This window comes from Ranitomeya imitator, chromosome 1 (genome assembly GCF_032444005.1).
Source record: "Ranitomeya imitator isolate aRanImi1 chromosome 1, aRanImi1.pri, whole genome shotgun sequence".
Classification (NCBI taxonomy): domain Eukaryota; kingdom Metazoa; phylum Chordata; class Amphibia; order Anura; family Dendrobatidae; genus Ranitomeya; species Ranitomeya imitator.
Window position 1 is genome coordinate 50,944,786 of NC_091282.1, and position 14,749 is coordinate 50,959,534.

At 45.3% G+C, this 14,749-nt stretch overlaps 1 protein-coding gene across 4 annotated transcripts in view; it reads left to right on the forward strand.

Annotated features, from left to right (window-relative positions):
• Positions 1–14,749, forward strand: part of LOC138661579 (acyl-coenzyme A amino acid N-acyltransferase 1-like) — a 64,638-nt gene that overhangs the window by 32,989 nt on the left and 16,900 nt on the right. For 3 of the 4 annotated variants that reach the window (XM_069746400.1, XM_069746391.1, XM_069746415.1), the window contains one exon: positions 7,458–7,935. In XM_069746400.1, the coding sequence (XP_069602501.1) occupies positions 7,476–7,935 (460 nt within the window). In that variant the 5' untranslated portion in view covers positions 7,458–7,475. Of the gene's footprint in view, positions 1–3,938; positions 4,181–7,457; positions 7,936–14,749 lie in introns of all 4 variants that reach the window. The other variant, XM_069746407.1, reaches the window with a different exon arrangement.

Consider the following 14,749-nt stretch of genomic DNA (forward strand, 5'->3'; position numbering starts at 1 on the left):
TCTATCTCGTGTGCAACTTCGTCTGAGTCACCGTGTAAGCTGGTGGTATAGCGTTTGTGACGGGGCACCATAGTCTCATCAGGGTCTGATTCTGGATCAGTACACTGCGAGGGCAATGTTGTGGTCTGAGTCAAAGGAACAGCATAGTAGTCTGGCTGTGGCTGTGCATCTGTGCACTCCATGTCCGATTCAACTTGTAATGGGCATGGCCTGTTAACTGTTTCACTTTCTAACCCAGGAATGGTATGTGTAAAGAGCTCCATGGAGTAACCCATTGTGTCGCCTGATGCATCCTTCTGTTGTTGTTTTGGCTGAAGAGGACAAGGAAGCGACTTGTCCCTGACCGTGAACATCCACTAACGACGCGCTGCTTTTACATTTACCAGTTTCAGAAGAGGAGGCAAAAGAGCTAGAGGCTGAGTCAGCAAGGAAAGCCAAAACTTGCTCTTGCTGCTCCGGCTTTAAAAGCGGTTTTCCTACTCCCAGAAAAGGGAGCGTTCGAGGCCTTGTGTAGCCAGACGACGAACCTGGCTCCACAGCTCGAGACTTAGGTGCTATATTGTTTTTCCCACGACCACCTGATGCTCCACCACCACTACCATCATTACCAGCTGGCAATGAACGCCCACGGCCACGACCTTTTCCACCAGACTTCCTCATTGTTTTAAAAACGCAAACAAAGTAACGGTATTTGTTACTGTTAAACAACTTACAAGGTGAACTCAAACTTCTGTAGGATTTAGATATCCCTTTATAGGTGGGTGAGACTGCAAGGAAAATCAGGCACAATGTTACAGACTCGGTTTTCTGTGGCACAAAATGAGAGAGATGCCACACACGCAGGACTGTCACTCAAGCACAAATGCCAATATTAATCTCCTACTATTTATTTTTTTTTCAGGGAGAATTTAAAAACCAAAATAAAAAAAACCAGGCACTAGGCTTTCTGTGGCCCACAATTTGAGAGAGATGGCACACAGCACTGGCACAGAAGCACAAAGGCCAATATTAATCTCTCACTATTTTTTTTTTTTTTTTTTTCAGGGAGAATTTAAAAACCAAAATTAAAAAAAACCAGGCACTAGGCTTTCTGTGGCCCACAATTTGAGAGAGATGGCACACAGGACTGGCACAGAAGCACAAAGGCCAATATTAATCTCCAAACAGCAAAAGCACAAAAAGAGGATTCAGAGATCCTCCAAAAATTAGAAAAAACAGCAAAAACACGGCAGAGGTTCTTACCTGCCTAGGCCTCCAAACAAATGCACTAACAGGATGCAGTGGACCCATGTGGTAAAATAGAAACACAGGTGCAGCATAACCGATGACGCAGCCACTCACCAGCTACCAAACTAATGGAGGGGGTGGCTGCTTGGCACATTGCCGCACATAAAAACTTGTATGTGGCGCTGTTCACACAATGGAGATGCACAGCATCCAGGCAAGCCTAGTAGTGACACCCTTCTATTAGATCAGGCGGGCCTGCCCAGCGCTATCCAAATGCACCCCATGTGCACAGACACCACAGTTTACAAGCAGAAAATGAGCCCAACTGCACCCCAAAAATGCAAAAAACACATAAAAAAATATTATGTGAGGTATTGGTTTATATTCTGGCCAAAATACGCAAGCTCATAACCCACGTCAAGGGTCCTCACGCTTATGAGTCCTATCTCTAAACAGCAAAAGCACAAAAAGAGGATTCAGAGATCCTCCAAAAATTAGAAAAACAGCAAAAACACGGCAGAGGTTCTTACCTCACATAATAATTTTTTATGTGTTTTTTTTTGCATTTTTTTTTTTGCAGACACGGAAGGTAAGTATGTAGTGTTTGATTTTTTTATGTTTACGCTGGTAACCAGGGTAAACATCGGGTTACTAAGCGCGGCCCTGCGCTTAGTAACCCGATGTTTACCCTGGTTACCAGGGGACTTCGGGATCGTTGGTCGCTGGAGAGCGGTCTGTGTGACAGCTCTCCAGCGACCACACAGCGACGGTGCAGCGATCGACATTGTTGTCGTATCGCTGCAGCGTCGTTTCAGTGTGACGGTACCCTTAGTGTACAGTATATTATAGCTTGATAGGATAAAGATTAGGGTGGTGAATGGATTAGTGGTGTGCCTCTCCTTGCCCTGCTTCATTTGAAATTGTCTGTCTGCAACCACCACAAAGGGTAGCTATCATAAATGATGTATAGCTATAGAAAAGGACTGGCTAAGGTATTAAAATGAGCAGCTAGTCGGCCTCTTTCACATATAACACTGATCACGTACTGACACAAACAGCTATTTCTTGTGCAGGAAGTGGAGCTACTGGGACCCAGGACATACGCCAATATCTTCAGATCAGAGGACTCACATTGGAGGCCAACTCTAACCCAACAGCCAGCTTGATACAGTCATACAGCCCTTTGAAAAGATTATTTTTCTGGCTGCTGTAGAAGCACATGGCATCATTGCTATGTAGTGTGACATGTTGTGGGTTGATAATAGGGTTGCTCTGTTGTTAAAGGGAAGTTACCGCGTTTGTAGATCATTAATTAATCAATGTAATGTAGCATAACATGCTGTTATAACCCAGATTTGAATGCATGTAAAACAGATTTTGTGTGATATATGAGTAGAAAGAAGGAACTGGGGGCTGACATCTTGGTTTTGCAGCAGTAGCAGGGCACTATCAGTGTCAGATTACGGCACCCCATGGACATAGGGGATAATAGACGGCTCGGACCCTATCTGTAACATTGCAGCAGCATTAGCAGTGAGCTGGGCACGCCTCTGTAGGCTGCACAACTCACTGCTGTAGGTGTGACTAGCTGCCATTTTATTATAGTCCAGTGCTATCTGTTGAGCTCCACTTGCTCTCTATCGCAGGACAGTAGTGATGTGACGTTCATGAACGAGCCGACTCAAAGAGCCGGCTCTTCACTGTGAACGATATGAGCCGAGCCGGCACCTATCAGTGAGCCGCTTGTTATCTAGTGGCTCTCTGCTCTCCTCCCTTCCCTCAGCCTGGTGGTGGAGGGGGAGGAGAGGAGCCAGGAGAGACTGTGTGCTGGAGGGGGAGAGAGGAAAGCTGCTGCTGACAGTCCTGTAGGAGAGGAGTCGGCAGCAGCACAGTGTTATCTCATTCACCCGGCCAATACAGAAGCAGGATGTAAATGAAGGCAGAACATGTGACCACAGAGCAGCCAGTCACAGCTCAAGTTTCACTTGTCCTCATGCACTGTCTTCTTACATCTTTGGCTACTTTCACACTAGCGTTAACTGCAATCCATCACAATGCGTCATTTTGCAGAAAAAACGCATCCTGCAAAAGTGTTCGCAGGATGCGTTTTTTCTCCATTGACTAACATTACGCGACGGATTGCAACCGTCGCGCGACGGTTGCGCCATGTTGTGGCGGACAGTCGGCCGCAAAAAACGTTCCATGTAATGTTTTTTGCAGCCGACGGATCGTCTTTCCGACCGCGCATGCGCGGCCAGAACTCCGCCCCCACCTCCCCGCACCTCACAATGGGGCAGCGGATGCGCTGAAAAGCAGCATCCGCTGCATCCGTTGTGCAGCAGAGACAATGCTAGCGTCGGTAACCTCGGCCCGACGCACTGCGACGGGTCGAGCCCGACGCTAGTGTGAAAGAAGCCTTTATTGGCATCCTGCCCTGTGTTCAGTAGCAACATCAGTCCCTTCAGAGAGAATTTTCTCCAAAACGGGGCACACAACCACAGAGAGAAGAAACCGGATCAGCCCGTCCAAACTGAGGCACTTAGTGTTTCTTAATGCCAATTTGTCCTAATGACCTTCTAAAAATGTTTCACTGTTAAGTTATACTGCTGTTTTGCACATTTTTTGCATTTGTTTGATGTTCTTATAATGAAAAATAATATAAACAATATTAATCTGTTAACTAGAAGGTTTTGTGTCATTATTTTGGTGAGATTACTGAAGAGCCGATTCAAGAGCCGAAAGAGCCGGCTCTTCTTGCTGAGCCGAGCCGAAAGAGCCGATTCCCAAAAAAAACCCCGAAGTCCCATCACTACAGGACAGAAGCACTGACTGCTCCTCTGTACTCCAGGCACTGCACGTTCTGGGCACATCTTCTGCTCTCACACTCTGCCCTGTGTGCTTCCCTCTGCTCTGTCTCCGCCTCCCCACTTGCACACAGTCCCAGTGATCTCAGGTAAACTGCACTCTCCTCCTGTGTCGCTCTCCCTCTCTGTGCGGTGTGGGGGGGTCTCTGTGCAGCGTGGGGGGGTCCCTGTGCGGCATGGGGGGGTCTCTGTGTGGTGTGGGGGGTCCCTGTGGCGTGGGGGGTCTCTGCGGCGTGGGGGGGGGGGTCTCTGTGCAGCGTGGGGGATCTCTGCAGCGTGGGGGGGTCTCTGTGTGGCGTCGGGGGTCTCTGTGCAGCGTGGGGGGTCTCTGTGCGGCGTGGGGGATCTGTGCGGTGTGCGGGGGGTCTCTGTGGCGTGGGGGGGTCTCTGTGGCGTGGGGGTTCTCTGTGCGGCGTGGGGGGGTCTCTGTGCGGCGTGTGGGGGTCTCTGTGCGGCGTGGGGGGTCTCTGTGCGCCTTTTTTTCCGCCGGATCCGTTTTTTCCACAAGTTCCTTTTTTTTTCTGCCAGATCTGTTTTTTCCCGCCAGATCCGTTTTTTTCCACAAGTTCCTTTTTTTTTTCTGCCAGATCAGTTTTTTTTTCGCCGGATCCGTTATTTTCTCATTGAGTTGTATTGGCGCCGGATGGCCACACGTTTCATCCGTTTTTTGCAGGATCCGTCAAAACAGCTGTTTCCGCCGGACGGAAAACACGTACAGAGGAACGGTTGAATCGCGATTTCACCCGCCGCTATTGTGGGCACATGTCAGTCATGTTTTTTTTTATTGACAGATCGGGCGATTCTGAACGTGGCGATACTAAATATGTGTAGGTTTGATTTTTTTTTTATTGTTTTATTTTTGATGGGGCAAAAGGGGGGTGATTTAAACTTTTTTTTTTTTTTTTTTCATATTTTTAAAAACATTTTTTTTACATTTGCCATGCTTCAATAGCCTCCATGGGAAACTAGAAGCTGGCACAACTCGATCGGCTCAGCTACATAGCAGCGATCATCAGATTGCTGCTCCGTAGCTGAATTACAGGCTTGCTATGAGTGCCGACCACAGGGTGGCACTCACAGCAGGCCGGCATCAGTAACTATAAAGGTCTCAAGGACCTCTATGGTTACCATCCTGACGCATCGCCAACCTCTGATCATGTGACGGGGGTGGACGATGCACTCATTTCTGGCCGCGCGGCTGGAAGCGGTAGTTAAATGCCGCTGTCAGCATTTGACAGCGGCATTTAACAGGTTAATAGCGGCGGGTGAATTGCAATTTCACCTGCCGCTATTGCGCGCACATGTCAGCTGTACAAAACAGCCGACATGTCGTGACTTTGATGTGGGCTCAGCGTCGGAGCCCACATCAAAGCAGGAGACACGACATGCGCAGAACATGTTGCGTTTTTTACTGCGATGCGTTTTTTCCCCAGAAAAAAACGCAACATATGCACAAAAATTGCGGAATGCATTATAAATGATGGGACGCATATGTATGCATTTTTAAATTGTTTTTATCGCATTTTTATAGTGAACAAACGCAAAAAAATGTGAAAAATCCTGAACGTGTGCACACAGCCTCAATGTGTATCTCCCCATCACACTCCTTATGTGTCTCACTCATCATACTTCACGTCTTTCTCTCCCATCAGTCACTCTTAGGCCGGGGACACACACAACGTATAAAAAAACGGTCCGTTTTTGACAGACGAGAATTGCACAAATGTTACCAAAACAGTGATCCGTGTGCAGTGCTAGGATGCGATTTTCTCGCATCCAATGATCCGTTTGGCGTCCGTGTGACATCCGTATGGTGAGATTTTCTCACACACTTGCAAAATGAGCAAATAATGGCTGAGCCTTTCCTGTCACCTGCCCAATGCCTGAGAATTTCTCGCAAATCACACTGATGGTCCGTGTGCTGTGCTATTTTTTTCTCACCCCCATAGACTTTCATTGGCGATTCTCGGCCGAGATACGCTGACAATCGCAGCATGCTGCGATTTCACTCGGATCCTGAATACGGCCGAGAAAATATCGGATGATGGGAGCTGCCCCATAGATTAACATTGGGACAAGCGCTATGCGATTTTTTTTTTTTTTTTTATCGCATTGCACTCGTCCGTATGGCGGTCTAGTGTGACCCCGGCCTTAGCCATACAATGCATCTCTCCCCTCCCTCCATAATGCCTGGCTATTCACTGCAGAGCTGGAGCTCCTTCTTATCTTCTTGAGGGATGAGTCCCAGACAGCTCCTAATGCTGCTCCATGCACACCACATGTCTTCACTCTTCTTGGGTCCAGATTCTGCTGAGCCCACTGTGTTCTGCTCCTCTGTAAACACGCTGTGCCTCTGATGCAGTAACTGCTGGTGATGGCAGATCACAGGGCAGTCACACACAAAATGGCGCTGCCCTGTGATGCTGCTCTTCATTCTTACTGTTGGGGCAGTAACTGCTGACATCACCATTTCCCTCCCCTTTTGGGTGGTCTAATATCCCTGGGGCAGAGCTGCTAAATCTTAATATAGCTGCTTGAGGTCTAAAACGGAAAATGCTCCCCCTAGTGGTAAATATGTATATTTGTAACATAGTTAGTAAGGCCGAAAAAAGACATTTGTCCATCCAGTTCAGCCTATATTCCATCATAATAAATCCCCAGATCTACGTCCTTCTACAGAACCTAATAATTGTATGATACAATATTGTTCTGCTCCAGGAAGACATCCAGGCCTCTCTTGAACCCCTCGACTGAGTTCGCCATCATAGTAACATAGTTAATTATATTTGTAGAAAAATATATAATATTTTTCATATAGAAATGTTTGCAAACAGTGCAAACATTGCATTAATACATTTTAATTACTATTTTAAGCTTAATTTCACAAAAAAACAAAATACAACAAAACTGGTGGCACCTTCCTTTTAAGGCTCCTATTATGTACAGTATGTATAGTATGGCAGGTTGTGCAGTTTCCGGGACACCTAATGCTGGTGCCACCCCGTGGTGCAGGCGTAAATCTTAGAGGACTCCTGTACATGGTGCAGTCTTCTCGTGACAACTTTATTTTTACAATAGTTTTTTTTATTCCACGTCAACAACCCTTTTTTATTGTTTTCTGCTAAATTGCACACAAAGGATCCCTCCCCCTAAGTTTCCCTTTGTTTTACACACCTTAATAAGCATAATACATTGGGTGCCAGTGAAAAGATTGAATGGCCATCTGTACTTTTATTTGGGGAGAACGCCACTTGGTTTTTGGTTGACAGTATGAAGTGTTGCACGTGAAAACTCGATGAGAATAAATTCTTGCCTTAAAGTCTGTAATTTTAATTTTGTCTTCTTGATACTTGTCTCCCATTTAAGACTCCTTGATCTTCAGATATGGTTGGCTTAACAGTCTCTCCTGAGATCTCCTTGGTGGATGAACCAGTCAAGATCCAAGCTTGGGGCCTTCCTCCCGACCAGGTAATCACTCTAGCAGCATGGCTGAAGGATGAGAAAGGGCAAATATTTCACTCCAGGGCTTTCTACAAGACAGACATGGAAGGGAAGGTGGATTTGGAGAAAACTCCGGCCACTGGTGGAGACTTCCATGGAGTGTGTCCTATGGGCTTATTCTGGGCTCTTAAACCAAAAATCCCATTTATAAAACTGAACAAACGTGATGTTGTGGGAAGTCCTTTCTTGGTTCATATCGACCTATATTCCTCGTTGGAGTTCAATGTTCCTGATGATTGTCCTGCTGCCACCAAGGTCATTGAAAGATGGTACGCCGCTCCCGGAGTCCAGAGAATATCAATAAGAGAAGGACGGATACGAGGAGCACTTTTTCTGCCACCTGGTAAGTAATAATGTGCAAATACACATACCAGTCAGTATATAAATAATTCTTAGAAAGGAGATGCATGATTACTACATGATGTACTAGTAACCAGTGTACAATATAACATGCACTATATAGGACTTATTTAAGTGGTTGGATCGCGAGACAATACATTTGTCCGGGGCTTACAGCAACACATTTGGGCCACATACAGGAATAAAAATTACATATCTTGAAAGGGCTGCCCAAGCCCTACTTCCAGATGCTGCAGTATTAGAAAACTGCATACAAATGACCTGATAGATTCCGTTTAAAGTGACGGAGCCAAATTTTTAAAATCTGACCAGTGTCACTTTATGTGGCAATATCTCTGGAACGCTTCAACAAATCCCAGTGACTTTGAGATTGTTTTTTTCGTGACACATTATACTATATGATGATGATAAATTTAGGTCGATATGTTTTGTGTTTATTTATAAAAAAAAATATCAGAAATTTGTGAAAAAAATGTAAAAAAAATTAGCAATTTTCAAACTTTGAATATCCCTTTAATCCAGATAGTCATGCTAGAGTAAAACATTAATAAATAACATTTCCCACATGTCGGCTTTACATCAGCATCATTTGTAAAATGTTCTTTTATTCTGTTAGCATTTTAGGAGGTTTAAAAATGTAGCATTCATTTTTTACTTTTTCAAGGAAGTTTACAAAATGTATTTTTTAGGGACCTATCCAGGTTTGAAGTGCCTTTTAAGAGTCCCATATATTGGGAAACCCCCAAAGTGATACCATTTTAAAAACAGCACCCCCCTGACATATTGAAAACTGCAGTCAGGTAGTTTATTAACCCTTCAGGTGCTTTTCAGGAATTAATGCAAAGTGGCATGATAGGAATGAAAATGTGTATTTTTGCCACCTAAATGCCGCTAACTTCTGAACAGATTACTACAGCCGTCAGGACCACACAATCATGATCTGAGGGCACCAATTGGGAAAAAGAGAAACCCCCCACACTCTGTTAACCATTTATATGATGTAGTCACTATTGACAGCAGCATCTAAGGGGTTAAACAGATATGGACGGTGCCAACACTGATCGTGGCTGATGCAAGAAGTTGTCTGCTATAGAATACAGAAGGCAGCTGCTGGATTGTCACCTGTATGGGGAGGCTATTCTTATATCTCAGGTCAGTTAAAAGACATATTGGCGGTTAATAAGGGGTTAAGTGAATACGGCTTGCTCCAGTTGGCCAGGAAAAAAATGGGAGGCAGCCGTACACCAGTTCTCGAGATTGCATGGGAACACAGACCCTGTTGAACGTACACTGGTGGCATAGCCTCTTGATATGTAGATACTTTAAAACATGGGAAACATCATTTAAATGAATGATGATGATGATGCTGTGACTTTTCAAGCCAAGAAGTTCCACAAAGACCTGTAGTGCCCATCTCCAACGTCTTCACCTCCTGGTTAAGAGATCACAAGCTTCTCGAATCTTCACCTCCATGCATGACCTCCTACTCTGCACAACCTGACCAGAATTTCACTGCCCGTATAGGAAAAGTGCTGCTCTGCCCAATCTTCTCTCAAGCTTTACCCCTCTCTTCTGTCTCTTCTGACATGTTTTCTGTTAAATGAAGGGTCCCAGCAGGGAGTATCTCTATACAGTATGGAAGCAGCAGCATTTCCAACTCCCTTCTTCCACTATGTAGTGAGAGTGATCACCTGAAAATCCTGCTAATGTATTAAGCACACCACTGCCTGTCACCTCTGTGGATTACAACAAAAATAAACCTCCAAGCATGTGTAAGTCGTGTACCGGTGGGTGTTCTTTAGGATACAGCGGAGTCAGGGGCGAGAAAAAACAACTCATACACAATCCGCTCTCTGTAACTATTTTACTTACTTATGAGGGTAATTTCACCAGACAGACAATTATATAGTAGATTAAGGGTCACTTCCATCTGTCTGTCCTGGAAATCCTGCGTCGCCGACTGGTCGCGGCCGCCCGGCCGCGACCAATCAGTAACGAGCACAGTCCGGCCGAGAATTAGTCCCTCCCTACTCACAAGCCATCACAGCCCGCTCCATACTCCCCTCCAGTCAGCGCTCACACAGGGTTAATGGCAGCGTTAACGGACCGCGTTATGCCGTGGTGTAGTGCAGTCCGTTAATGCTGCTATTAACCCTGTGTGACCAACTTTTTACTATTGATGCTGCCTATGCAGCATCAATAGTAAAAAGATCTAATGTTAAAAATAATTAAAAAAAATAAAAAATGGTTATATACTCACTGTCCCTTGGCCCCCTGGATCCAGAACAGGCCTTTCCCGCTCCTCATGATGCTCCGGTGACCACTCCGTGCATTGCGATCTCGCGAGACCGCTACGTCATCATCTCGCGAGACCGCTACGTCATCATCTCGCGAGACCGCAATGCACTCTTGGGACCGGAGCATCGCGAGGAGCATCGGTAAACGCCTCGGCTGGATCCGGGGGCCGAAGGAAGGTGAGTATATAACTATTTTTTATTTTAATTCTTTTTTTTAACAGGGATATGGTGCCCACATTGCTATATACTACGTGGGCTGTGCAATATATTCCGTGGGCTGTGCAATATATTCCGTGGGCTGTGCAATATAATACGTGGGCTGTGCAATATACTACGTGGCTGTGCTATATACTATGTGGCTGTGCTATATACTATGTGGGCTGTGTTAAACACTAAATGGGCTGTGTTATACACTACGTGGGCTGTGTTATACACTATGTGGGCTGTGTTATATACTACGTGGCTGTGCTATATACTACGTGGCCGGCCGCAAACAATCAGACAGGCGCAGTCCGGTCGTGAATTGCCGCGGGATTTGAACCACGCTTCGCTAATTGGTCGCACACGGCCGGCCGAATCCTGTGTATTCAATGTATTATTCGAAAATCTGCAGAAATAAACTACATACATATTCTAGAATACCTGATGCATTAGAATCGGGCTACCATCTAGTAGAAAACATTTAAAAAATACATTATACAGACATTTAGCCAGAAGCATGAAACCCCTGTGCTATACAGCATGGCACTCAAACAATCTGTATCTACTTTATTTTCTAAATATCTACTTACTAACGTGCCGATCTAAATTGGTAGACCGTTACCTGTTTACACCCTTGTGACTGGATCAATTATATGGGTGTAATGTATGGGCTCGCCTGCGATTCAGCACAGGAGTTTACAATCTTACAATCATTCACTTCTATTCCCCAATCAAATATCCCTCTCCCATCCCTATGTGACCTCAGTGAACTCAGAAGAATAGTCCGTTCACAATTATATTAAAAACTAGATAAGTGGCCCGATTCTAACGCATCGGGTATTCTAGAATATGCATGTCCACGTAGTATATTGCCCAGCTACGTAGTATATTGCCCAGCTACGTAGTATATTGCCCAGCCACGTAGTATATTGCCCAGCCACGTAGTATATTGCCCAGCCACGTAGTATATTGCCCAGTCACGTAGTATATTGCACAGCAACGTAGTATACAGCACAGAGCCACGTAGTATACAGCACAGACACGTAGTATATTGCCCAGTCACGTAGTATATTGCCCAGTCACGTAGTATATTGCCCAGCGACGTAGTATACAGCACAGAGCCACGTAGAATATTGCCCAGTCACGTAGTATATAACAGTGAACACGTAATATCTAGCACAGCCCACGGAGTATATCACACAGCCCACATAGCATATAACACTGCCTATGTAGTATACAGCACAGAGCCACGCAGTATCTAACACAGCCCACGTAGTATACAGCAGTGTGGGCACCATATCCCTGTTAAAAAAATAATTAAAATAAAAAATAGTTATATACTCACCCCGGAATCCACCGAAGCACCGGCGATAGGCGCGCGGCTACCACCATCTTCCGTTCCCAGGATGCATTGCGAAATTACCCAGATTACTTAGCGGTCTCGCGAGACGGCTAAGTCTTCTGGGTAATTTCGCAATGCATCGCTGGGAATGGAAGATGGCGGCAGGCGCGAGCGGCTCGGCGGACTACGGAGGGCGAGTATAGCAGGTTTTTTGTTTTTTTATTACTTTTAACATTACATTTTTTTACTATTGATGCCGCATAGGCAGCATTAATAGTAAAAAGTTGGGGACACACAGGGTTAATAGCAGCGAAAACGGAGTGCGTTACCGCCGGCGTTACCCCTGTGTGAGCGGTGACCGGAGGGGAGTATGCTGGCCCTGAGCAGTGATTGCGGGGAGTAAGGAGCAGCCATTTTCTTCCGGACTGTGCCTGGCGCTGATTGGTCGTGGCTGTTTTTCCTCGACCAATCAGCGACTTGGATTTCCATGACAGACAGAGGCCGCGACCAATGAATATCCGTGACAGACAGACAGACGGAAGTGACCCTTCGACAATTATATAGTAGATATCCCAAAATTAACCATCTGTATCAGCGAATTAGCCGTGAACAAAGTCCACAGAAGTAGAACACCTGCCCCATATTATAATGTTCCACAGAATCTGTATGTCCTGAAACAAAAGGAAGTTCAAGTTTGGTGTAGAATCCGTTGCATGCTGTGTTGGCATCTAGGTGTAGGTTAGGATTCTCGGTTGTGAAATAAACAGGAAACGTGGCAACAATTCTGAAAGTTCTGGATGCTGATTTTGGCAATAAACGTGGCCTGAACAGCCAGTATGACTAACAATCTAACAACAGGCTCTATCTCAGCCTAAATGTCATGATCCAGGCCATGGTTCCTGTCTTGTTTTTCTCTCCCGTCTGGTCGTGCGGGGGCTAACCTACTCTGCCTTGTTTTGGGTTCTGTGGGGCTATTTCAGTCTGCTGTGGCGTGCAGACCAATGTCGATGATAAGTCATGCTCCCAGGCAAGAGCAACTGACCCCTTGATACCGTGTTTTGTCCTCTGCCTGTTTACCCTGCTCCTGTGACTTCCTTTTCCCGCCACCCCGCTTGTCTTTGTGTTCGCTCCCTGTGCTTGGACCTCTTGGTATGATACCCAGCTTGTCTTCTGACCTGTTTGACTGTCTCACGTCTCGTTTATTTCTGCTCCCATCTGGCTCCGACTTCTGGCTTGTATTTGACCATGTGTATTGCTGTGACCTCTGGTACTTTTTTTCCTGACTGTTTCTGACTCGGCTCGTCTGACCACTCTCTCGGCACTTGGTGGCTCCTGTGCTGCTTCTCAGTGGTGCTACGCTGTGTGTGCAACCTCTCTTCCCTCACCAGCATCCCCTGGTGGAGGTTGCACTATACTGCGCTGCAACAGCATTACACTACAGTCTTTTTTTTTCATCAGAATGTAGTGTGGTGCATGCACGATTACTTACTGTGACTGAGCAGTGGGCTTTACTGACCTGGGTCTACTCCAAACAATTGGTGTATACGGATGGATGTGATGTCCCTCCAACAGGTGAGTTGTACCGTTGATGCTTGTGGTTTAACTCCTCAGCAGTGTCCAACACCTCTCGCACTAGATCCTGGCCTTTTTCATCCCTTTTCTGGCAGAAATCTCCTCACATGTGGACAGGTTATGGTCATTGATAAGTTCTGCTCCAATCTGACGCTGCTCTGGTTTCTGTGAGGTGCTTCCATGAGAGGATGTTGTTGGATTCCTCTCCAGCACATCCTCTCCCTGTTCTCATTAACCGCAGACTGCCCTTAAGATGGTCGCACTTCCTGTTCCTGTGTTTCACATCAGTCACATTGTAGTCCCACCTCTGACATTTTATAAGCATATCACAGTCTTTCAGTAATGCTTAGGCAACAGCAACATCTTTTGACCAAACAACATTACTGCAGAAACGCAAATCTATTTACAACAGGTACAGTGTTACGGAAACAGGAACACATGGGCTACTTGCACAGTGAACAAGTCTGTAGGATCATGTTCACACACCACCAAGAAACCTGAAGACACAAAAGAGAATAGTAAAACCAAAAACACTCAGTTTGAAAAAAATGTTGCAGTAATCCGCAAGTGCTAGTAAAAGATGTAAAAAACAGGGTATTTGGTTGATACGTTTTTTGCAAAAAATGTATACTAAGCTGCTCTACCAATCTTCACGGTATACCCTTATCAGAGCAGTCCTAACTAATGTATGCAATCCCTATCTGATGTATTTAAAAACCTGATCATCTGTATATAACCTGTGTGAACAGGGTTCAGAGAGGAAAAATCCATGTGTGCATACAGGGTAGAACAGCTTTTGTGCAGATAGCCCAAGAGGAGTGGTGGGACTCCCCAGTCTTGTAGACACAAGAGAACAATTATGGAAACAGGAACACATGGGCTACTTGCACAGTGAACAAGTCTGTAGGATCATGTTCACACACCACCAAGAAACCTGAAGACACAAAAGAGAATAGTAAAACCAAAAACACTCAGTTTGTTTGAAAAAAATGTTGCAGTAATCCGCAAGTGCTAGTAAAAGATGTAAAAAACAGGGCATTTGGTTGATACGTTTTTAAATACATCATATAGGGATTGCATACATTAGTTACGACTGCTCTGATAAGGGTATACCGTGAAGTTTGGTAGAGCAGCTTAGTATACATTTTTTGCAAAAAACGTATCAACCAAATACCCTGTTTTTTACATCTTTTACTAGCACTTGCGGATTACTGCAACATTTTTTTCAAACTGAGTGTTTTTGGTTTTACTATTCTCTTTTGTGTCTTCAGGTACAGTGTTACATTGTGTGTACCTGTATCTACACCAATCATACTGCTCTGGTGAGCTGACACACATGCACCCCACCTAATACATTTTTGAATAGGTAAAAAAGTGAAACTCCT